Source organism: Aquarana catesbeiana, linkage group LG01, assembly GCF_042186555.1.
Source record: "Aquarana catesbeiana isolate 2022-GZ linkage group LG01, ASM4218655v1, whole genome shotgun sequence".
In the NCBI taxonomy this organism is placed as follows: Eukaryota; Metazoa; Chordata; class Amphibia; order Anura; family Ranidae; genus Aquarana; species Aquarana catesbeiana.
Window position 1 is genome coordinate 893,534,553 of NC_133324.1, and position 25,480 is coordinate 893,560,032.

Below are 25,480 nucleotides of genomic sequence, written 5' to 3' on the forward strand. Positions count from 1 at the left end.
AGTAGTCTCCAGCAGTTGACTTCCCAGGATGAGCTGACCCTCCCGGAAGGCGGTCGGAGATTCTAAAGTAGAGTCTAGGAAGGTAAGCTGTTTACTATTCGGGGCATACAGAGCTGTGAAAGTGAACTTGCGGTTATAAATGGTGCCTTTAACAAACACAAATCGGCCCTCTGGATCAAACAGTTGATCCATCATAACAAATGGACAGTGTTTGGACCGCTATAGCAACCCCCCCGGATTTAGGACGGGGGGAGTTGCTGAGATACCACGATGTATACAGATGGGTAGGGAGGCGGGGGACCGAGTCAGTGCGAAAGTGTGTTTTCTGCAAAAAAAATGACGTGTCCCCATGCGTTTCATCTCAAGCCACAACTTGCTGCGTTTTGACGGGGATCCTAGGCCGCGTACGTTGTAGGGTATGACTTTCAGTGCAGCCATGGTATGAGGTCACACAGCGGAATCACTAGACCGGTAGCAGGAGGGAGATGAGGCCAACAGCACGTCCAGGCCCACAGAGAACACATTGAGCATAAGCAGGAGCCTAAATGTAAACCACAACTATAACCCCCCCCCCCCCCATAGTGAGGAGACGGTGAAGGCCAGCGAGCAGAGGCAGTCCCCAAAAAGGGAGCTTAACTCCAGGGAGTTGTCCTATTGGGGGAAAGTGGTAAGGCACTAGGAGCGAGTCTGCTGGGAGACCCGCGGCCAGTATGAGGTGCTTAATCTATCCCTAAACATGGGTAGAATGATGATACGCCAGCTAAGGGGGGTCAGGTAACGACTGTAGACATTTCAGTAGCCATCGGTAGAGAAAACATCTGTTCAGGCCTCTTCCTGTGGAGAATGAGATGGTGGCGTATGTCCAGGGGGGCCTCTCCTAGATCTGCGGCGGCCTGGTTGCCACAGTTAGGGGCGTGTTTGGAGAGATATGTCTGGTGATGTCCTCCAGTCTGGGATGTCCACCTGAGGCAGTCCAAGTGACTCCAAGAAGCAGGGTAAGTCAGCTTTATTGTGCAGGGTAGATTGTTTCCCATCTTTAGTTGCAGAAAGACTGAACGGGAAACCCCATCTGTAGGGCAGTTGAGCATCTTGTAAGGCCGCCAACAATGGCCTAAGAGCGCGGCGCTGCATCATTGTGCATCTGGAGAGATCCGGGAAGAAAAATAATTGGGCACCATCAAAGTCCACATGTCTGACTCCTCTGATTTGATTCCTAATGCGTTCTTTCAGCAAGTATTTATGTAACTTGCAGATAATGTCTCTGGGCTTATCTGGGTCAACAGAGGGAGGTCGCAGGGCTCTGTGGGCCCGGTCTATTTCAATGTGCTCGGGTGCCTGGCGGCCTAGTATTTGCTTAAAGACCCCTGGCAGGGTGGGTATGATATCCTCCCGGGCAGCGGGAGGCCTCTGATGCGGATATTAACCCTGCGGCGTCCATTTCATCCAGCAGAGCCTCAATCCTGCATTTTGCAATGGTCAGTAAGAGCCTGCAAGGTGGGGGTAGTCTCTTCCCACTGTGTCTCTAGAGCCTCCACTCTAAACCCCCCCCCCCCCCCGATGTGCTGTGTCTGCCTGTAAATCCTCAATGTGCTATCTCAGGGCTTTCTCCACTCTATGAGCAAACTGCTCCAGATCAGCCTTGGTGGGGAGAGATAGAATATGGGATCTAATGTCCTTGTCCTCCCAGGGATCACCTCCACTTGTGGGTCTTTCAGTGCTGTCTGAGCTGGAGCGAGAGGAGGGGGCAGGTAGGGTCAGCACTGGCATGTGAGGGGAGCTGATGGGGGGGGGGGGGGGGCAGCCCTGGCAGCGTGGGTGCCGGGCGCCATCTTGGCTGTACTTGCCGGTTCTCTGCGAGCCCCAAAAAAGTTGTCCAGTGATTCGGACCGGTTCCGCGGTGTACACTGAGGCTGCGGGGATGGCCTGCGTTTCGGTGACATCCCCCACCCCCCGGGAAGCTGCCGTTCAAGCTGGTGTAGGCGCGGGTCTCACGGAGCTCTGGGAAAGCACGTCCTCACTTGTGCATGCTGAAGCCACGCCCCCAGAGTGCAATTTGTTTTTGCACTCCTGTGACCCATTTTCATCAGAGCCGGTTGAAGTCTGCTCTCTGCTGACGTCACAAAATCGGTCCAGGCTTGGGCGTCATTGCGACCATGGAGTGGGATCCGCCCAGGTCCCTGGACCGACACCCGGCTCGGCCTTTCAGCGAGCCGCTGAGCCAGCCGCTCTGCCCCCTCCCGGGCCCAGCGCTCCAGTGAGTGAGGGAGTAGAGCGCTGTGACTGACAGTCTATACATTAATCAGTGGCTACTTATAGCATTGATCTGTATAAATGTCAGTGATCCCAAAAGTGTCTGATCTGTCCGCCATAATGTCGCAGTCCCGCTGATCACTGCCATTACTAGTAAAAAAAAAAAATTGGTGATAAAAATGCCATAAATATATCCCCTATTTTGTAGACTCTATAACTTTTGTGCAAACCAATCCAATATATGATTATTGTGATTTATTTTTATTGCCAAAAATATGTAGCAGAATACATATTGCCCTAAACTAATGAATTTTTTTTTTTTTTTCTTTTGGGATATTTATTATAGCAATAAGTAAAATTTTTTTTTTTTGTTTATCGCACAAAAAATAACCGCAGATGTGATCAAATACAACCAAAAGAAAGCCCTCTTTGGGGGGGGGGGCGGACGTCAATTTTGTTTTGGTACAACGTCGCACGATTGCGCAATTGTCAATTAAAGCAACGCAGTGCTGTATTGCAAAACATGACCTGGTCAGGAAGTGGGCAAATCCTTCCAGGGCTGAAATGGTTAGGTGAACTTTTCTTTTGGACTAGGGAGGTCTACCTGAAAGATGCACATCTAATTCTGGGGTATCTTTTTACTCATTGGATCCGTGTTGAAAAAAGTGTTGTAAAAAAAAAACACAACACCTGAACCTCCGGAGGCGCTTAAAAAAAACAAGCAAAAAAAAAACCTTAATTTGTGAAGCACCTCTGGAGGTTACGGTCAGGTGTTGTGGTGTATAAATTTTTTTTTTTTTTTTTTTTTGATGTTTCAAAAGATTGTGCTAGACTATAGCCTTTGAAATGGCTTTTGTGTTATTGAAAGTAACAATATAGTCACAAAACATTGCTGTATAGTGAAGTCACATAGTCAGTGGCTCAGCCTATGCATTTCTGTTATTGAGGCCTCTTTCATTGTGTCGTGTTTGTGTTTGCTAATGAGTTAAACTATTACTACTAGCAGTATCCACCAGTGGGACACCCGATTATTGGAGATACATTTTTACATAGCAATTCTTCTTTTTCTTTTTTTTTCGTAGACTTCATTTTTTATATTTCTAGATGTTCCCTAGAGCAGCAAACAACATATCACATTCTCCTCTAACAAAGTGATTCCTGAAATCGAATGCAACATCCTAGCTTGTGCTGGCTCAATAAATGAATTCCCACACTGTGCTTGAATAGAAAAAACTCTGACATCAGTATGCCTTCAATGTCGGCTTATCCCTCCTTAGTATTCAGTTAGGTTTGTTTTTATTCAGGGGGTCTGATTCATAGTAGGTGGCACAGTTGGCAGATCTTTTGCCTGAATTGATAGTTTACTGTATATGTCACGGTTTAAAAAGCATTTTCACATATATACGGGGATGTGTGTGTATACACATACACACACACATCTCCGTTTTACTACATTAAAAAAGCTGCAAGCACAGAAAAATCCTTAATGTGCCAGAAATCGAGGGCACTCCTAACTTCTGTCACCCTACGTGCGTACTTTTATTTTATTTATTTTTTACAGCAAAACCGTGCTGCTGCCTTGACTCCTAAGGGCCTGCCCACACTTGTTTGTAGGGGGAAAAACTTGTAAGATATTGTTATAAGGGCATGTCTGGCAAGATGGCCTTTAATTTTTCTGTTTTTAGGTTTACCCTCTTTACTTTCGTATATTGATAAATCAGAGATTGTGGGGGGGAAAAAAAGGAAACCATATAATATTTTTAAACTGTTCACTTGAAGTGAATTATATATTTTATTTCAGTTACTTGTATAGCGCCGTCAATTTATGCAGCGCTTTTACATATACATTTGTACATTCACATCAGTCCCTACCCTCAAGGAGCTTACAATCTAAGGTTCCTAACTCACATTCATACATACTAGGGACAATCTACACAGGATCCGATTAACCTACCAGCATGTCTTTGGAGTGTGGGAGGAAACTGGAGTATCCGGAGGAAACCCACGCAGACACAGGGAGAACATGCAAACTCCAGGCAGGTAGTGTCGAGGTTGGGATTTAAACCAGCGACCCTTCTTACTGCTAGGTGAGAGTGCTACCCACCACACCACTCTGCCGCACCAATTATTATTATTAAGGATTTATATAGCGCCAACAGTTTGCGCAGCGCTTTACAACATGGGGCAGACAGTACACTTACAATACAAATCAATACAGGAGGGATCAGAGGGCCCTGCTCGTTAGAGCTTACAATCTAGAAGGGAGGGTCAAGTGGAAACAAAAGGTAATAACTGTGGGGGATGAGCTGATGGAAAAAATGAAAATACAGTTGTTAGGTTTGGGTAGGATAGGATTCTCTGAAGAGAAGGGTTTTCAGGGATCTTCTGAAAGCTAATAAAGTAGGAGATAGGCGGACAGATTGGGGTAGGGCATTCCATAGGATTGGAGAGGCTTTGGAAAAGGCCTGGAGGCGAGCATGGGAGGAGGTGACAAGGGAGCTAGAGAGCAGGAGGTCTTGAGAGGAACGAAGAGAGCGAGTAGGTTGGTATTTAGAAACTAAGCTAGTGATGTAGCTGGGGGCAAAATTGTGGATGGCTTTGTACGTAGTTGTTAGAATTTTGAATTTAATTCTTTGGCCGAGCGGAAGCTAGTGCAGGGATTGACAGAGAGGAGTGGCAGACACAGAGCGATTGGTAAGGTGGATGAGTCTGGCAGCGGCATTCATAACGGATTGAAGAGGTGATAGACTATGTAGAGGTAAGCTGATGAGAAGGGAGTTGCAGTAGTCGAGGCAAGAGATGACCAGCGAGTGAATTAAGAGCTTTATTGTGTCATTGGTTAGAAAGGGGCGTATTTTGAAGATGTTGCGGAGGTTGAGGCGGCAGGATTTGGACAGTGGTTGGATGTGTTGCTTGAAGGAGAGTTCAGAGTCTAGGACTACACCTAGAACCTTGGCATGTGGGGATGGGCTTATAGTTGTGCCATCGATTTTGACAGAGATATCAGGGGAAGAGGCATATGGGGGAGGAAAAATTATAAGTTCGGTTTTGGCTAGATTGAGTTTAAGGAAGTGGTGTGACATCCAGACTGATATATCTGAGAGTAAATTACTGGTTCATGAGGAGACAGAGGGAGTGAGCTAAGGGGTAGAGAAATAGATTTGGGTGTCCTCAGCGTAGAGGTGGTATTGGAAGCCATGGGAGGCTATCAGTTGACCCAGGGAGGCAGTGTAGATTGAAAATAGTAGAGGTCCAAGAACAGAACCCTGAGGGACCCCAACAGAGAAAGGAAGAGGAGAGGAGGAAGTAGAGTTATAAGAAACGCTAAAGGTGCTAAAGGTTGGATAAGTAGGAAGAGAACCAGCGAAGTGTACAGTCACGGAGACCAAAGGTGTGTAGTTTTTTGAGGAGGAGGGGGTGGTCAACCGTATCAAAGGCAGCAGAGAGGTCAAGGAGTAGGAGTACAGAATAGTGTCGATTGGTTTTGGCCGTTAGTAGATCGTTTTGTTAGTTTTAGGAGAGCAGTTTCTGTGGAGTGTTGAGGACGAAATCCAGACTGAAGGGGATCAAGAAGGCCATTATCAGTGAGGTGGACGCTCAGTCGGCTGTAGACCAGACGTTCGAGGAGTTTGGATAAGGAGAGCAAGGAGATGGGGCGTAGGTTGTTAAGATTGGATGGGTCCAGTGAGGCTTTTTTAAGTATGGGTCTGACAAGTGCATGTTTTAGAGAGTTAGGGAAGATGCCAGAAGAGAGGGAGAGATTGAAGATGTAGGTTATAGAGTGTAGTATAGGGCCAGAGGGTGAACGTAGCATTTGTGGGGGAACAGGATCCAGAGGGCAGGTGGTAAGGTGGACACTAGCAAGTAGTTTAGCAACTTCGTCTGTAGTGGTGGGGTTGAAAGAGGGAAATAATGATTGTGCCTGTGGGCATGAAGTGTAAAGCGTGGAAGGTATCGGCACAGTAGAGATCTCAGCGCGAATAGTATCAATCTTCTCTTTGAAGTGATTGGCGATCTCCTGTGCAGTGAGTGAGTTGGCGGGTGGAGGCGGTGGAGGACGAAGTAGAGAGTTGAAGGTGGAGAAGAGTTGACGGGGACAGGATGATAAGTTGCTAATGAGAGTGGTAAAATAGGTCTGCTTGGCAGAGAGGAGGCTGGAATTGTATTTTTGGAGGGCAGATTTATATTGGTTGAAATCTCTCTGGGACCTAGTCTTACGCCACAGGCGCTCCAGAGCACGACTATGTTTTTTCAGACTTCTAGTATCATCTGTTTGCCAAGGTTGAAGGGGTCTGGGCTTGATTCTGTGTGTAGTGAGGGGGGGCAAGTGAGTTCAGTGAGGCTAGAAGTGAAGCGTTGTACACAGAAGTGGCTAGGTTGGTGCAGGATAGGCGTGAGATTTTGTCGTAGAGGTTGTTGATAGCGGAGTAGAGAAAGGTTGAGATGACGTAGGTTTCTGCGGGTAACTTTAAGGTGGTTGGAGGGATAGGAGGTGAAGGAAAGGGAGAGAGTGAAACTAATAAGGTGGTGATTAGAGAGGTTGCATGGAGGGCAAAGGTGAGAGAACACGAGGTCAAGGATATTGCCTTCTGAGTGAGTTGGAGCATGTATCCACTGCTTCAGGTCAAAGGAGGATGTTAGGTTAACAAGTTTGGAAGTGGAAGGAGTGTTAATATTAATAGGGATGTTGAAGTCCCCGAGAATGATAGTGGGGATTTCAGAAGAAAGAAAGTAGGGTAGCCAGGCAGAGAAGCCTTCAAGAAAGGTTGATACTGGTCCAGGGGGCCTGTAGATCACAGCTATCCTTAGAGAAATTGGAGTGAAAAGACGTATACAGTGTGCTTCGAAAGAGGAGAGTGACAGAGAGGGAGGTGGCTGAAGTACCTGAAAGGTGCTATGTGGGGCTAGAAGGATTCCGACACCTCATCCCTTGCGTCCGCTGGATCTGGGGGAGTGAGTCCAGAGAGGACCACCATGGGATAGGGCAGCAGAAGATGCAGCGTCGGATTCGTGGAGCCAGGTTTCCGTAATGGCGAGGAGGTTAAATGAGTTGGCAATAAAGAGGTCATGGAGAGAGGTGAGCTTGTTGCAGACAGAGCGGGAGTTCCAAAGGGCACAAGAGAAAGGGAGTATGGTTTTGGGAAGAATAGAAATGGGAACTAAATTGTGTTTATTGCGGCTGCTGCCAGAGGGTGCAGGGTGATGGGTGCATGGGGTACAGTTAAATGATGGAGGCCCAGGCTTTGGGGATATATCTCCAGAGGTTAGGAGAAGCAAGATGGTGAGGTAATATGGGAGTCGGATTTATATGAAGGGACATGCCCCAGGGTCTTAGAGATTTTTAGTGTATGTGAATTTAGAATTAGTAGGAGTTGGTGGGTGCAGTAATAAGAACAGGAGTGAGGGAGATAGATAGATAGATAGATAGATATATATATAATGTATGTGTGTATGCTGTGGGGGGGAGAAGAGGGGTGAAGGAGAGATAGTTTTAGAGCCTATTCACACAGGGACGACTTGTCAGGCGACCTAGTCGCCTGACAAGTCGCCTCCCGTTCTGTGCTATGGAACCGTTCTAAGGGGAGCGATGCAAGTCGCTCCGACTTAGAAAAAGGTTCCTGTACGACTTCGGGGGCGACTTGCATAGACTTCTATACAGAAGTCGTTTTGCAGGTCGCCTCGCTGAGGCGACCTGCAAGTCGAGTTGCCCCTGTGTGAATGGGGTCTCAGGATGGAGGACAGAGTTGTCAAAAGCAGTGGTAGAGAAAGCATGTTACAAGGAAAAAGAGCTAAAGGAGTAAACAAGTTCACCTGATGTCTGTGTGCTGTTTTTCAAAGTGTTTATCTTGTGTCCTTTCCCTTTGTGCCTTCTCAAAGTGCAGAGTCAGAAGTGCATTTCGCTTATAGAAATCGCCACTTTGAGAAGGAGCCAAGTTGCAAATGTGTACCCCCTGCAAATGCTTCCCCCAAGAGAAGCTTATATATATATACTGATAGGGGTAGGGTGTGGGTGGATTTCAATTAGCAATCAAGAGGTTATAAAGCTTGGCTGGTTAATAGGGCAAAATTCTTAAGTCACAAACAGACTAGCAAGAGGGCACTAAAGTTAAGAGGGCCATAATTTTGGGTAAGACAAGGGAGATAATAAAGCATTGTAATGTGGACAGGTCTACAGACAGTTATGTAAAAATAACATACCAGCATTATTAGAGATACATAAGAAAAAAGCAGTGTTTCAGTTTTTGGCTGGAGTTGCAGCAGTAGGAGCATACCAGAGTTAAGAGACATAGGAGACAGTTTTCACTAATGAGATTCTGGCTGGAGTTGCAGCAGGAGGAGCATACCTGTGGGAGGACAAAGATGATATTTTCAGATCAGACAGTCAGAAGATGAGTGATAAGTGCAGAGTCAGAAGTGCATTTCACTTATAGAAATCGCCACTTTGAGAAAGAGCCAAGTTGCAAATGTGTACCCCCTGCAATTAGAAGCTGCATGTGAATTAGAGGTGTATGAAATCGAAATTTTAGTGGCGAAACTGAAAATTCAGAATGCACTTGGGCGAAACGGAAAATGCGTTTTTAAAAATCTTTATATTTTTATGTAAAATTGTGTTTATATTTGAATTTTTAATTAATGTCCTGAATTTAAATGACTTTGAATTTATTTTCGTCCATTATCGGCACCTTTAGCGCAAGAAAAGCTCAAGGAAAATGCATCCCTTTAAATTTTATGCCTGTCTTCACACTGGTTTGTTGCGCTTCACGTGTGGTGTTAAAAATCTTGCTGCATTTTTGGTCAAAAAATGCACCAAAAACGCACCTCCCTGTTGAAATGCATTGAACATGCAGCAAGAACACATCAATACCGCACCTGTATTACGTTTTTGATGCGGCTTTTGAGTCACATGACCTATGAAAACGCACCATAGGCACAGTAAAATCGTGGTAAAATCGCATGCATTTTCGGCACTGTGTGTTTTTTTTTTTTTTTTTTTTCCTCTATCGGCAAGAGATCGAACACCATTTTTCTTCCGTGCAAATTTTGGTGCATCTTTATTGTTAATAAGTTTACCTTTTCCAATAGCAGCCAACAGGTGACGCTTGAGACTGCTCTCCATCTTTTGCCAGGATGGCATTATCTCCTGAATAACCTGGATTTAGAAGAGGAGCTCGGTCAGTGTGGACACAACATTTGCCTTCATTGCTCTCCAAATACAGCGTGTGTCTTGCTTTTCATTTGGACTGATACAGCTGTATAATGAGCTGCTAGTGCTGGGCTTTCCATTTCAGAAAGTTTTAAAATGTACTACCAGACGAGTAATATGGACGCATCTTGTGTAAGGCCTCATTCACGCGAGGCGGACTCCATTTCCACGTAGCCCGCCTCGGTCCGCCGACTCAGCGGGAGATCACTCCTTTGATTTCCGCTGAGCCGGCGGATGACAGGTCCCTCTCCGCTCACTGAGCGGGGAGGGGCTTGTCAGGCGCTGCTGCTGCCTATGGAGGGATCGGACGAAAACGGACAGCATGTCCGTTTTCATCAGATCTCATCCGATCCGCCAGTGATGGATCTGGACGTAGGGCCATCCGTCTGCTTTTTGCGGATTGGACCAGGTCGGATGTCAGCGGACATGTCTCTGCTGAGATCCGTCGCTCCATAGGCTAACATGGAGCGCCCGTTCAGGTCCGCCGTCAAAACTGACAGGTGGACCTGAACGGTCCGATCGTGTGAAAGGGGCCTAAGATAAAGATGTTAGAAAAATACTGAATCATTTTATAAAACATCTGTTCAGAAATTTACAAACATGAGAAAACAAAACATTTGCCATAAAACTATGATGGATTCTAAAAAAAAATCTCAGTGGGAGTTTTATTTGCATATGAAGATCTTCTGGCTTTGTTATAAATGATGGCAGAGCTCCCAGGCTAATTATTGCGAGGATTATTAGTGTTCTTGTTCTTATATGAGTCATTGGAGGACTGCATTGTTGGAGTTCTAAACAGGGAAATTGTTACCTGCACATATTTTCTCCTTCTTGTTCTATAAACTCAAAATTGTGAAAAACATGTTGAGATCTAATTTACTGACTATTCCTATTCTCTTTTTTTTAGGTCTCTTTACTGAACGTGTATGTCTTGGATGCACTTCTCTACGGTTGGTGAATCACAGGTAGGAAATACGTTACTTTTTTATGTTAAAGGGTATTGGCTCTTGTACACTATTTTGTTAGAAGGGGAGACCATCAAAAGGGGCCATTTTGGGCAAAGTGAGTTTCTTGCCCCCCCCCCATGCTCTTTGCCATTCTTTTTTTCTCTGGGAGTTAAACCTTGGGTAAGCTTCATGTTCAAGTTGATGTCATTATCCTCCTAACCTGATGGTGTTCAGATCTGGTGATTGGCTGCTCAGGCTCGAGCCCTGCATCGGTGGAGGAGAGGACACATGTTCCCCATACCTGGAAGCACTTGGCAGTTGCAATGGCTCAGAATGGAAAGGAAGTGGCTAGCAAGGCAGTCGCTTTGGGCAGAATGGGGAAAGGAGCAGGGTCTCCTTAAGCCCTGGTTCACACCAGTGCAGATTTGAAATCATGCTACTTCAACATCAGTGCGATTTGCACTGCCAATTTCATTGCTGCTTGCGACTTCATTTAACAGATGTCTATGTAAGTTGCAATGAAATCGGTAAAAAGTAGTGCAGGAACCCTTTTCATAATCGCTGCGACATGAGTCATGGTGATATGAACAGTTCCATTGCCAGCAATGGGGTGTGACTTTTCATGTCTTTTTGAAACACTCAAAACGTATGACAAGTCGCATTGGTGTGAACAGGGGCTAAAGGGAATAAATGCTTGCCCACTTTATTCTGGGTGTGTCCATTTGATTCTTTCTTTATTTTTTTGAGTAGTGTTTTTATGAGTGTTTTTGATGAAGGTGATGATTCCATTCCAAGCCAGTGTAATGGTTGAAAGGCCACTTTTTACTGGAACAAAGCTGAATTGGGATATGTAGAATACACTGTTAAAAACATATTTGAATACTGTAATTTCTTTTAAAGTGATACAAAAGGTAAAAATTAAAGTGATACATGCTTGCTCGTTGTAGTGTTTTTGCATAGAATGGCCTCGATCCTCCTCTTGTTGGGCTTGCTATGGGGGCGTTTGTATGTGTGCTCTGTCCTGAGCCCCGCTCCGTAAGACACAAACAGCAGCACTTGACCTCACCCTTGCTCCCTCCTCACTGGCTGTGATTGACAGCAGTGTTAGCCAATGGCCCCCACTGCCGTGTTTGAGCCAGTGAGGAGGGAGAGACCCAGGGCGGCTGCTCTCGTGCATATCGCTGGATCGAGATCAGGCTTGGATAAGTATCAAAGGCGGCTGAATGGGGGAGCTGCACACTGCAAGAATGCATGAAGGTAAAAACACAGCATTTACAACCACTTTAAACTATTTTTGCCACTGCATGCGCAAAGGATGCCGGCAGCTACAACTTGTATGGTTTTAGGTCTCAGCCAATCACTGGCAAGGGGGCGTGCCACCAACCACAAACATTCTGTGGGATGGACACGATGTGGATTGGCTACTTGGCTTACATCCCCGCGCGCTCGTTCGACGTGCATTCAAGGGTACAGAGGGGTGGGTGCAGGTCCATTTTATGTCTCGTTTTGGTGTGAGGTAAAAGAAAAAAAGATGTGGGAGCAACAATGGAGTCTGGGTTGCTTAGTCTAAAATGCCCGGTCCTATTTTTTTGTCCGTTTCTGGGCCTGGCACCAGACGCGAGCAATTCCTATTGCCCGACGCCCCGGACATGCCGTACTGGGCAGCTTATTTAAAATAACTGGCTCCTAACTTTTTTAGCTGGCTCCTAAATTCAAAGCCATTTTGCCAAGCCCTGATTCTTAGAAATCTGAGTACTTGCTGTAGACATTTACTTTGTATGTTGCTCTTGGTTGTGGTTGGTGTTCTTGCTTTAACATGTGTTGGTAACCTAATAGCTTTATGTTCATTTTAACTTTTTTTTTTTTTTTTTTTTTTTTGGGTTTTTCATAAAGGAGTTCTCATATTCGAAATTGCACTGCTGCCCACCCTGTTTACATTTCATTAAGAGACAGGAGTAATGCCTGTTCATGGACTAATAGACCCGAAAGAACATATTACAAAGTCCACAGTCCTTCGCCAGCATGGAGTGTCTTGGCCAGAAGTGGCTCTCTGGCCCCTCAGTACCTGTCTGTCAGAGGTCTTCACTCTTCAAGACCACTTTTTGATGACTCTGTGGTTGAGAAATCCTTGAAATCTTTGAAGGACAAAAAGAAAAAGCTGGAAGAAGGTGGCCCAGTCTATAGTCCAACCACAGAGGTGGAGACTGTAAAGAAGTCTTTGAGACAGAAGGTCGTAGATGAGTTAAAACACTACTATCATGGCTTCCGCCTTCTGTGGATCGATACCAAAATTGCTGCAAGAATGATGTGGCAGATTCTGAATGGAGCTATCCTGTCTCGTAGGGAAAGGAGGCAGGTAAGGGAAAAATGAATGAGCTCAGTAATGGTGATTAAAGTGTACCTGTTTATAAAAGTTCGCACTTCATATTAAACTAAGCCTTGCACAGAATAGAAATACTGACCTGGGAATCTGTACTAACTTTTAAAGTATAACCAATGTGTTTAATGTAAGAAAACACGCGTTTACTTTTTTAATATGTCTTTTGTCAAGAAAAACGTTTTAGAGCCCCTCTCTAAGGCCCCTTTCACACGATCGGACCGTTCAGGTCCGCCTGTCAGTTTTGACGGCGGACCTGAACGAGTGCTCCATGTTGGCCTATGGAGCGACGGATGTCAGCGGAGACCTGTCAGCTGACATCCGACCCGGTCCGATCTGCTAAAAGCAGACGGATGGCTCTACGTCCGGATCCGTCGCTATCGGATCGGGTGAGATCTGATGAAAACGGACATGCTGTCCGTTTTCATCCGATCCCTCCATAGGTGGCAGCGGCGCCTGACAAGCCCCTCCCTGCTCAGTGAGCAGAGAGGGACCTGTTATCCGCCGGCTCAGCGGAGATCAACGGACTGAGTCCACCTCGTGTGAAAGGGGCCTAAATTGGTTTCACTTTGTTACAGGATCCTGTGTGTGTTTTTTTTTTTTTTTTTTTTTTTTTTTTTAATTGTCTCTTGAATTATGATCCAGGTCCCCAGTTATCAATTTTTCATTTTTTTTTTTTTTTTTTTTTTTTTTTAGCAGCATTTTCTGTAATTTTATTTTATTGAAATAGGCCTTTTTTTATTTAAAGTGGTTGTAAACAACCACCTTGTAAAACGATCCCCTCAGTTTGAAATAAAAATGAAAGGCAAAACATTAGTGTATAGATTTAAAAAAACTGAAATTATAAATACTTTTTTTTTTTTTTTTTTTTTTTAATAAGTGATCACCTTCCATTTGTTCCCTCTGTTCTCAGCTGCATGAGAGCTGGGGAGAGGAGAAACAGCAGCACACTGAGTTTTCCAGTGAATGGCTGTGCAGCTGGGGTGTGTCAGGACAAGTCTGATCATTGGAGGAGAGCACACTGAGTTTCCAGCATAGCTAGAGAACTGACCACGGTGTGCTCTCCTGCTTGGTGTGGTCAGTTTTTAGGAGAAAAGCAGAGGGACAGACCAGAACACCAGGGATGTCACACAAAGGAAGCAATACAAAGAGAACAGGATACTTTCAGGATACTTTCATACAAGCACATGGTACAGCAGGCACATCACCTGAATCACATCAGAATATGAAATGTTGGGGTAGCGAAAAAAGGTATAAATGAATGTTGAAGAAAGTTTGCATGGAGGTGGCTTGGATGATTAGTAGTAGGGCAATGTTTCCATCTTCTTCCTGCTCCTAAAAGTACTTTACAAGGAAATGCATCACAATTTCATTGCGTCTCTTCATTATAAAAATCTATTTTTTTAGGATCCTTGGTCATGCTATGGCCAGCTCCTCACTATGCTCCGAGTGGTTGTATGAGCCATGCAGACAGTGAGGAGCTGAGAATAGATCACTAGCTGTGAGCTGCTTGCTGGATTTAATTGGATGTTTGTCGATTTGGATGATTTTCTGTCTGTGAGCTGTAGAGTGATATATGAAAGTGACTCACTGGCACAATTTAGACGTACATGACGATCCTGGAGCCTTGAATCTAATGCATACGCCTTTGTTTTGCTGTTGTAGCACTCATCCGACATGTCTGCACACAGTAGATGAGATGAAATACAACCTCATTGCTTTCTGCAGTAAGCACTTCTGGCTGCCAGACTGTAACAAGATGCCAGCTGTCTGGTGCCATATCAGACGGCTCAGCATTTAAAACTACTGAGTGTCTGATGCCTGTGTCCCCCCCCCCCCCGCCGCCGCCCACACACATGTACCTTGCCATCCAGCCACTGATTTGAAACAAATTATTTCTTCTTAAAGGAGAAGTCCAGCCTGGGCTTCTCCTATGGGTCACATGAGTGCAATTAGTTTTGCTCTCCTGTGACCCGTTTTCTGAAGTCCGCTCTCTGCTGACGTCACAGAGATCAGTCCAGGCACCACGTCATTGCGACAGTCTGGATCCGCCAGGTGCCTGAACTGATGCCTGTCTCAGCCTCTCAGTGAGCTGCAGAGAGCCTGAGACGGCTGCTCCCCACCCCTCCACAGTCCAGCACTAAAGTGAACGTTGGGGGGGGGGGGTGGCGGCAGGCAGAGTAGAGAGCTGCTGATTGACAGTCAGCAGCTCTCTGCACAGAGATCTGTGAGAACTGAGCCATTGGTGGTGTTCAATCGCTCGGTTCTCAGTGCAGAGGCGCCAGGGGACAGATGCAGCATCGGACCCATGCTACATCCACCAAGGTAAGTATTAGGGCTCTTTCACACGGGGAGTCCGTATGTCCATTTTTCATCCTTCCGTTTTCGGATGAAAAACGGACATACATGTATCCCTATGGAGCGTCGGATGTCAGCGGTGACATGTCCACTGACATCCGACCCGCTCCAATCTGAAAAGTGTAACGGAGGAAAACCCTACTTTTCCATCCGTTATCGAATCGGGTGACGATGGACACTACGGTCCGTCATCATCCGATTCCCCCATAGGACCTGTCCTCTTCCTGCTCAGCGGGGATCGGCGGATCGATCCCCGCTGAGCAAGCGGGTGTTCACTGTGAAAGAGCCCTTAGACCTCATGCACACTAGACATTAAAATAATGTTCTAAAAATGGCAGTAGCTTTCCAGTGAGTTTCAACGTTTTTGCAATAGCGTTTTTTAGCGTATATTAGCTTGTTTAGCGTTTTTCCGCGTTAGCGAAATTTTTTTTTTTTCAATGGATCAAAAACGCTAGTGAGCCATGTTTTTGAGTGTTTATCAGCGTTTGATGTTTGAGCGTTTTTACAGCTGAGAAAACTCCTCTTAGAACCCACCAGTTTTGGGGGATTTCTTTAAAGCCAAAAAAACGCCCCAGCCAAAAATAGTTGATAACAGCCTATGTGTGCATGGATACATAGGATAACATGATGGGGAGTTTGACTGTAGAAAAAAAACATCTGAAGCCAAAAAAGTCCAGTGTACATGAGGCCTAAAGGGGGGGGGGGGATGCCATACTTCTCTTTTTAATAATTGAAGTGGGAGTAAACTCCCATGGTATGATTTTTAACTATAGGTAAGCATATAATAAGGCTTACTTATAGGTACTGTAAATATCTTCTCTACGTTTCACCGTTTACTTTTACGGATGTCGTCGGCGCACGTGCTCTGAAGGAACGGCAAACCTGTGCCATAAACGGCGACTCTGACACATGAGTGATGTCATTACTAGCTCGGCCAATCAGATAGCCGAAGCCCACTAACCCGCAAAGACTGGGTGAAGATGGAAGCACCTTTAGTGGTGACAGCGCGCCGCTGGAGGGCTTAGTTTTCAGGTAAGTCTGTCATAATGTGCTAATATGTGATGTATACTAGCACATTGACCTAAACTGCCCGTGGCCCAATTATTTTTTTTTTTTGGATGCTACCGCTTTTAAAGCTCGTTTTTTAGTTCCACTGAGCATTAAGTAGGTAAATTTTTGGTGCAGGAAAATATAAAATATGTCCGTCTTGTATTAGGCTTGAGCTCCAGCGCCAGTAAAAAAAAAAATCCTCCGCCTGGGGCATTAGACTGGAGATAATCATAAGGCCATTGCTTTGTGTGGAAATGGCTCTTACCCTGCCCAGTCAGAGCTTAAAAAGATATCTAAATCCAAAAACAATACAAGTGGCAGGGGGGAGTAAGGGATAGGTATGTGTTGCTGGGGAGGGGTTAATAAAGCTGATTGCCATTCTACAAATTAGAAATCCACAAGCATGCTAAAAGCGACATATTAATGAGGACTGATGCAATGTAAAGTGAAGCCCTTTTGTTTTATCATTGTCATGGACTTGTACCTCTCTGTAACGTGGCTCATGTCTTGCAGTTCCTGAGGATATGCGCTGACCTCTTCCGACTGGTCCCCTTCCTTGTCTTCGTCATTGTCCCCTTCATGGAGTTTCTTCTGCCAGTTGCACTGAAGCTGTTTCCAGAAATGCTGCCTTCCACATTTGAGACCACTTCTAAGAAGGTGAGATACAGCCAACATAATTATCCATTCAGCATCGACTCTGTTCTCATTCATTAGAAAATATCACTTTGTAATAAATATTGTCATATGTACAAGAGAGCTACTCCTCTCCATTAAGTAACCTAAACAAAAGTCAGGTGCTGTTCTTATGTGAAAAAATGTGTAGACTACACCATGCTCAAAAAACTCAATATTGGTAATGGCATGTGACCACTGAAATCAAAAAAGTGAGTAAATTACATTCATTTGCAAAATAAATGAAAATAAATACAGATCATGTAATACTTGTCTACTGCTTTGTAAAACAAACACCATACAAAATGATATAAAAACATTTTTTTTTCAAAGTGTATATACATCTGATGTGTCCCAAAAATTTTCAATTCCAAATTAAAATCCACTGTGATGTACAATCAATCTTTATAGCCCACCCACCATACTATGTGTAAAGAAATCCTGGAAAATTAGATAGTGCTCTTCTCCCAAAAACAAAGGGGTGCTCCACCACGTTTGACAATATACGGTTAGGTCCATATATATTTGGACACAGGCACAATTTTCATACTTTTGGCTCTGTGTGCCACCAGAATAAAATGTTAAAATGAAACAATCCAAATTTAACTTGAAGTGCAGACTTTCAGCTTTAATTCAAGAGGTTGAACACAAATATTAGGTACAAATTTTAGGAACTGCAACCCTTTTTATACACAGCCCCCCCCATTTTCAGGGGCTCAAATGTAATTGGACAAATGAATATAATGAAATGTTCATTTAAAAAATTTTAAGAATCCTTTACTGGCAATGACTGCCTGAAGTCTGGAACCCATGGACATCACCAAAGACTGGGTTTCCTCCTTTCTGATGCTTTGCCAGGCTCTAACAGCTGTCTTCAGTTCTTTGTGGGTCTTTCTGGCTTTTTTTTTTTTTAGTTTTGCCTTCAGCAAGTGAAATGCATGCTCAATTTGGTTGAGATCAGGTGATTGACTCGGCCATTGCAGAATATTCCACTTCTTTTCCTTCAAAAGCTCCTGGATGGCTTTTGCAGTGTGTTTTGGATCATTGTCTATCTGTACTGTGAAGCGCTGTCCAATCGACTTTGCTGCATTTGGCTGAATCTGGGCTGACCGTATATTTCTAAACACTGCAGAATTCATCCAGCTGCTTCTGTCTTCTGCCACATCATCAGTAAACACCAATGACCCAGTGCTACTGGAAGCCATGCATGCCCATGCCATCACTCTGCCTCCACCATGTTTTACAGGTGACGTGTGCTTTGGATCATGAGCTGTTCCAAGCCTTCTCCACACTTTTTTTTTTTTTTTTCCTTCATTCTGGTACAGATTAATCTTGGTTTCATCCACCCAAAGAATGCTTTTCCAGAACTGGTCTGGCTTTTTTAGATATTTTTTGCCAAAGTCTATTCTGGCTTTTCTATTCTTCGGACTTATGAATGGTTTTCACCTTGTGTTAAGCCCTCTGTATATTGCTCTTGTGAAGTCTTCTCTTGATTGTAGACTGACAATGATACGCCAACCTCCTGGAAAATGTCCTTCGCTTGTCTGGATGTTGTGAATGGGTTTTTTTTTACCATAGAGAGGATCCTGCGATCATCCACACTGTTGTCTTCCGTTGATGTCCAGGCCTTTTCAAGTTGCTGAGCTCACGAGTGTGTTCGTCTTTCCTCAAAATATTAAAAACTGTTGATTTTGCCACTCCTAATGTTGTTGCTATCTCTCTGATGGATTTGTTTAATTTTTGAAGCCTTACAATGGCCTGTTTCACTTGCATGGACAGCTCCTTTGAACACATGATGTTGGTTAACAGCAATAGATTCCAAATGCAAATACCACACTTAGAATCAACTCCAGATCTTTTACATGCTTAATTGATGAAGAAATAACGGAGTAGCCCACACCTGGCCATGAACCAGCTTTTGATTCAATTGTCCAATTACTTTTGGTCTCTCAAATAGGGGTGGTTATTCTTAAAAACATGCCCTCAAATTGAACCTGAATGTGCACTTTCAGCCCATATCCATTATATAACTATAGCTTGAATATGTTTTGGTAAATACTTGAAAAAAACTAAAATTGTGAGATAGATATAGATATATAGATATATAAATACACTCACCAGAGCCCCATGGTCACTAGGACCAATCAAGGCTTTCATCAAACCAATAGGATCAGGTTTAATGATCTGAGTTTCTTCAATAGTGGTGTTCTCCCATCAAGCAGTTAGCACCAGGTACCAGAAAATGATCAAATAGGATTATCGTGCAATAATGTTTAATAAAATGTATTCATAAAAACCCTCTACATACAGTCTGCTTACTTTAAAATTTGTCCAGACTGGCACCAGCTCAATTAGCATGCACTATGCTGCTGCCAATCCGAACTGCACTACAGGGAACTGTTCGCCCCGCAGTTACCTAATGGAGCCTGGCGTGCGTTCCACCAAAAACCGGACGTGACCTCATTGGTTATCCACTGCAATAGACAGCAACCCGACCTCTATGCATTTCACCTACTAGGCATCATCCTCTCCATGAAGACCTGTCTTGAGTCTACAGCATCTTTCCCTGAGGCTTTTGATATGAAAAATATCAGAGAAAGACATTCAACTAAAATGTAAAGCATTTTTTCTCGATCTGATAATTTGTAGTATTTGATGCAATTCTTAAGTTACCAATAGTGCAGGGATATGCAATTAGCGGACCTCCAACTGTTGCAGAACTACAAGTCCCATGAGTCATAGCAAGATTCTGACAGCCACAAGCCTGACACCCAGAGGCAGAGGCATGATGGGACTTGTAGTTTTGCAACAGCTTGAGGTCCGCTAATTGCATATCCCTGAAATAGTGGAACGCCAACATAAACTCCCCTCAACTAATTTTGAGTAGAAAAGGTGTAAGGTTAGAAACTTTTAGGTTTTTATTGCTGTTACTTTTTCTGTTGGGTAAATTCAGCCTCACTGTTTTTCCTTCTGACTGTTGTCACCAAAAGAGAAAAGTGAAGGGAAATCCAACATTTTATATTTACAAAGAACAGGAGGTGAGGGTAAAGCTTTTAATGGGAACACCTGTACTCTTGACAACTGCCAGAGAGGGGATGTCTTCTCACTTTTGGTGAGATTCTTCTTCCTTGTTTGGCATACTCAAATGGCAATAGGAACTAACTGGGTTATAATGGTTCCCTTATCTATCTAGAGCTGAAAAATAGTTTTGACTTTATTCCATCATTTTCTAACCTAAAAAGGTTTTCCTGATCAACCTTTTGGGCTTAACTGAAGGAATGCGAAGGTGCATGTTTTGAGTTGTACCACACTCCCTGGGTGCATTTGGGGCCGTGCACAAGTATGGATGTCAACTTAGGAGCAGCATCTGTCTGTCCAGCCGCTGTGTCCTAATTGACATCAATGGGACTGCCTGCATGGGGATGCACAGAATACCTGTGGCTACCTACGAGAGTAAACACAGCCTTCCACGTGTGTATGCTTTAGTACATCTCTTGAATGAGGCCTTATTACAATTTACTTTTTTTTTTTTCCGGAACATGTGCTTTTCTGTCCTTGTTAATGCAATTTAATGAGCTTCTTATTAGTTGGAAGGCTTTTGTACTAATACTGATGGTTTTTACCCTCAGGATGAGCGATTGAAGAAGGAGCTGAGAGTGAAGCTGGAAGTGGCCAAGTTCTTGCAGGATACCATTGAGGAGATGGCACTGCGGAACAAAGCTGCCAAAGGCGATGTGACCATCGAGTTTTCTTCTTTTTTCCAGAAGGTGAGAATATTTTATAGGGGGGAGATAAGTAGAAATACTTCAAACCCAATAACTGCAGCAGAAAATGTTTTCTAGTGTTGAGGCTTTAGGCCAGTACAGTTTTGTTGAGATGAATATGTACTGTGTATATACAGTGCCTTGAAAGTATTCATGCCCCTTGAAATTTTCCACATTTTGTCAGGTTAAAACCAAAAACGTAAATGTATTGGTATTTTATCTGATAGACCAGCACAAAGTTCATAATTGTGAAGAGGAAGGAAAATGATAAATGGTTTTCCAAATTTTTTACAAATAAATGTGAAAAGTGTGGCGTGCATTTGTATTCAGCCCCCCTGAGTCAATACTAGGTAAAACCACCACCTTTCGCTGGAATTACAGCTGCCACTGCTACGTTCACAGCATGGAAGGCACACTCGGATCTGTCCCTTTTTCGAATAGATCGCTGCACTGCCCTCTCACCACACTGCCTGTCTTCTTCACGCAAGACGTGCAGCGCTCTGGACAAAGGGCGGGACTTTTTAGGTTAAGAAGTGATTGCTACACATTTGGGGCAGTCCCAGCAATCAATCACGCACCTTTAACGCGAAAAGTCCTGCCCGTTGTCCAGGGCTGGCATGCTTTCCGTCTTGTGAGGTAGGGCTCTGTGGGGAGGGGGGAGTGCTGTTATGAAAAGGGAGGGAGGGGGACGGTGCTAGGGAATTGACTCTAAGACCCCATACACACTATTAGATTTTCTGCAGAATTTTGTCTTCAGATTTACCAAAACCATATAATATGAGGTCAAACCTTAAGAGTTTTAATTTGTATACAATCAGGCAGGCCCTTGCACTACATGGTTTTGGTAAATCTGAAGACAAAAAGCTACAGAAAATCATAGTGTGTATGGCGTTTTAGGCAGGCCATACACGGTGCAAATTTCTTTCCTGCAACCACGGGTTGTAGGATAGAAGTTTGCACGATTCCCCCACCAACATAGACAGTGCTGACAGGGGAATCGGCAATTGTCTTCTCCCGCTACAGGCAGGTAAAGCCGTCCCTGCCGGGAGAAGACCGTCAATATCGCTAGCGGCTATAGTCAAATTTTCAGGCGAGTTTAAACGCACATTGCAAGTAAATAATATTTTTAATTTTTTTTGTTTTAATGGAATGGAAAAACACTAAGCATTTTAAAATACTTGATTTTTCTGTGCTTTTACCTGCATTTTTAAGTTAATGTTAAGTGAGTGACAAGGCCTTTTTATATTATTCAACTGTATATAGAGGTTATAAACCTTTACCGCCTACTCTTGTCTCAGTGGATCCAATTTCTTTGCTAGTTCAGTAAAGCAGAGGTCACAGAGCACTGTAAGCATGTGAGGAGTGACGATAAGAGCTGCTTAACCTTTACGTGTGTCGTCTTAAGATTATGAATGATTTCCAGGTAGACTTAACAATGAACGCCGGGCTTCCAAGTAGTCTTGCATAAACCAGCCGCATTAATCTTTTATTTTGTCTTACTTTCTGTTTATTCATTTTGTTGTGAAAGAAAGTTCTGCTATTTTAAAAATTATTTGCTTCCTGTTTAAAAAATATTTTCAAGAGCCACTAACCACAGAAGGGGAGTAACCTCCCTTGGTTGATCTGTGCCTATAGGTAAGCCTATAATAAGGCTTACCTATAGGTAGTACAAATATATCCTAAACGTGCATCCTAAACTGTACATGCAGCCAGTGACTTCACTGGTGCATGCGCTCTGAAGGAATGGCCACCCAGGGACCGTTCCTTCAGAGCCCTGTGCCGTGAACTGCGGCTCCCATGTGCATGCACAGGAGTGATGTCATCACAGCTCCAGCCAGTCACACAGCCGGCGTTCACGACCACGGAAGGTAGACGGGGGGGAAGATGGAAGCTCCTGCAGCTCTGACATTTTGGTGCTTGAAAGGGCTTAGTTTTAAGGCAAGTTTAACATAATGTGCTAAAACCTTTGCACAGAGCAGGTAAGTATAACATGTTTATTATTTAAAAAAAAAAAGTCCTTTTTAGTATCGCTTCAACCACTTGCTGACCGCAATATGTATATATACGTTGCAGTTTGCAAGTGGTTTATCGGAATTATGGCTGAAAATATTAGCCATAACCCTGTGTGTGTTTTTAAAAAAAATTATTTATTTATTTTTTTCTTGTGGCTGGCTTTGTCATTTAAAGCGGTCCAAGCACCTTATGAGCCGCTGGAATGCTTTCCGAAGTCGCGGTAGGGATAGATACTCTTATGGCCTTGGAGGACCTGAGCGACGTCATGACATCATTTCCTGTCCAGGCTGGAAGTAAATTTTTTTTTTTTTTTTTTAATCTTTTGTGTTTTAAAGTTAAAGAAGAGATTTGGGGTCTTTTTGATCCCAGATCTCTACATAAAGAAGACCTGTCATCCTTATTTCTGTTACAAGAGGTGTTTTAAATTTCTTATAGGACTAAAAGTGATGAAAAAAAAACAATTTAAAAGGACAGTGTAAAAATAAAAAATACAAAGCAAAATAAATTAAGTATAAAAAAAATTTAAGCACCCCAACCCCCCCGCCCCCATCCTTTTCGTGCTCACGTGCAGAAGCAAACGCTTACATAAGTCACTCATGCATATGTAAATGGTGTTCATTTACACGAACGCTAGAGCAAAAGCTATAATTTTAACGCTAGACCTCTTCTAACTCTAAATGGGTATCCTGTAAAAAGGCGTTTTAAAACGTCGCCTATGAAGATTTTTAAATACCGTACTTTGTTGCCATTCCATGAGCGTGCACAATTTTGCATGACATGTTGGTGTGAGATGCCTGACATGTTGGGTATCCATTTACTCGCCGTAACATCACCTTTTACATTTTACAAAAAAATGGGGGTAGATATTGTGTTTGCATGTGTGTGTGTGTTTTTTTTTTTTTTTTTTTCATTAAAAAAATTGTAACGATTGCCGTTTTTATTCCCTAGGGTCTCTAGGGTTTTTTTTAAGTAGTTTTCTAGTAAAAAAAAAAAAAAATACTGATTTAAACTTATAAACAAGTGTCAGAAAAAGCCTGGTCTTCAAGTGATTAACTAAAGTTGCCTATAGACATGTTAGGTTATGTTGTGTGTTTGTTTTTTTTTTTGTTTTTTTTTTTTGTTTTTTTTTCTTTTGTTAGGACAGTAATATGAGAGCTGCCATTGCCAAGTTGGCTGCTTGGCATCCATTTTTATCCTTTACTTCACGACCTGTGTGAAGAAAAACTGACAGGCTGATTTTCTGTAGAACAATACAATCTGATTTGAAGCTTTCATTCTCTAGTCCTCATATAGCATGCTGACTTACTGTACTGTTCCTGATATCTGCAGAAGACCTGGGCAACTTTTTCCTAAAATTTTGGCATGTGCTCCTAAAAAGTTAGAAGTCAGCAACAATGCCACTATGAGGTGACGTATGTGCCCCCTCCCTCAGCAGACTTATGCACAGTACTCTTTAGCCCACGCACTATGGTAGACAGAGTTCAGCTTTCCCGACTCCAAGCGCTAGTGTAATAAGTGTTACACTTATTATTTATGGCAATGTTTGACAGTGGCCAGGCATAACAATCGGTGAATGCTCCCCCATGCAGACCTGCTTGTCAGATACGCATCCTGTCACACTGTGAGAAGTTGGGCCCGACTTCCACTCTGCACAGCATCATGCAACAGGAATGTCACCTTAGGAAACAACTCTACTATCTTATGGGCCCATGTGTATTTTTTAATTTCCGTAGAGGCACTCAAGTTGAAAAGCAGTGCCAGGGTTTATTTTATAAATTGGATATTTATATCACACTGACAATTCATGCAGTACCTCACATATTGTACATTCACCTCAATCCCTGCCCTCAAGGAGCTTGCACTCTAAGATCACTATCTCACATGCATACATATACATACTATGGCCAAGTTAGACAGGATACAATTGACCCTACCAGCTTGTCTTTGGATAGTGGGAGGAAACAAGAGTTCCTGGGGGAAACCCACGCAAGCACAGGGAGAACATGCAAACTCAATGCAGGTAGTGTCCTGGTTGGTATTTTAACCAAGGACCCAGTGCTCCAAGGCAGGTGAGCCTGCTACTGTTGTAGACCTGCGTATTCTAAAAGCCATATGTCATGGAAGCACTCCTTGTTAAAGTGCTAAAGTTACTAAACCCACAACAGTAAAATCAGTCTGTATATGCAGTAAAGCATGCTTGTTATACTCACTGTGGAACTTAAAGAGGAGTTCCCATTATAAAAAAAAAAAAAAAAAAAAAGTCAGCAGCTACAAATACTGCAGCTGCTGACTTTTAATAATCGGACACTTACCTGTCCCGGGGTCCACCGATGCGGGGGGATCGAAGCCCCGCTCGTCTCCTCCTCCTCTCGGCGGCGCCGGCATTGTAACTGTGGGCACCCAGCTGTGGCTTCACAGCCAGGCACCCACTGCGCATGCATGAGCAGGCTGCGCGCTGTGATCTGTAATGTGTCCCAGATGATTGACAAGAGGGAGGGGCAGGGCTGATCCCCCTTCCTGCGCCGAGGGGAAGTGACAGGAGCTCAGGCGCAGAAGGAGGCAGACTACGAGGCACCCCCTAGCAACAGGCATTTAGAGTTGTGTAAAAAAAAAAAAAAAAAAAAAGCACAATTTTTTTTTTTTTAATTTTTTTTTTGGGGGGGTGGAACTCAACTTTAAGAGGTTAATTCTCCACATTTTGTAAAAAAAACTGTTTGATCCTGTCTTCTTTTATTTTGGGAGGGTGCATGTGATCAGCACAGGGCCAAATTCAGGGGTCATTCAGCCTCATAGGACAGTCAGAGGAGGGTGAAAACTCCTCCTACAAGCTTTAACCAGACACTGA

The 25,480-nt window shown here is 43.8% G+C and overlaps 1 protein-coding gene across 2 annotated transcripts in view; it reads left to right on the forward strand.

Annotated features, from left to right (window-relative positions):
• The window catches only part of LETM1 (leucine zipper and EF-hand containing transmembrane protein 1), an 88,119-nt gene that overhangs the window by 15,562 nt on the left and 47,077 nt on the right, over window positions 1–25,480 (forward strand). For both annotated transcript variants that reach the window (XM_073610924.1, XM_073610925.1), the window contains exons 2-5: window positions 10,362–10,419; window positions 12,295–12,757; window positions 16,700–16,843; window positions 20,488–20,625. In XM_073610924.1, the coding sequence (XP_073467025.1) occupies window positions 10,362–10,419; window positions 12,295–12,757; window positions 16,700–16,843; window positions 20,488–20,625 (803 nt within the window). The remainder of the gene's footprint in view (window positions 1–10,361; window positions 10,420–12,294; window positions 12,758–16,699; window positions 16,844–20,487; window positions 20,626–25,480) is intronic.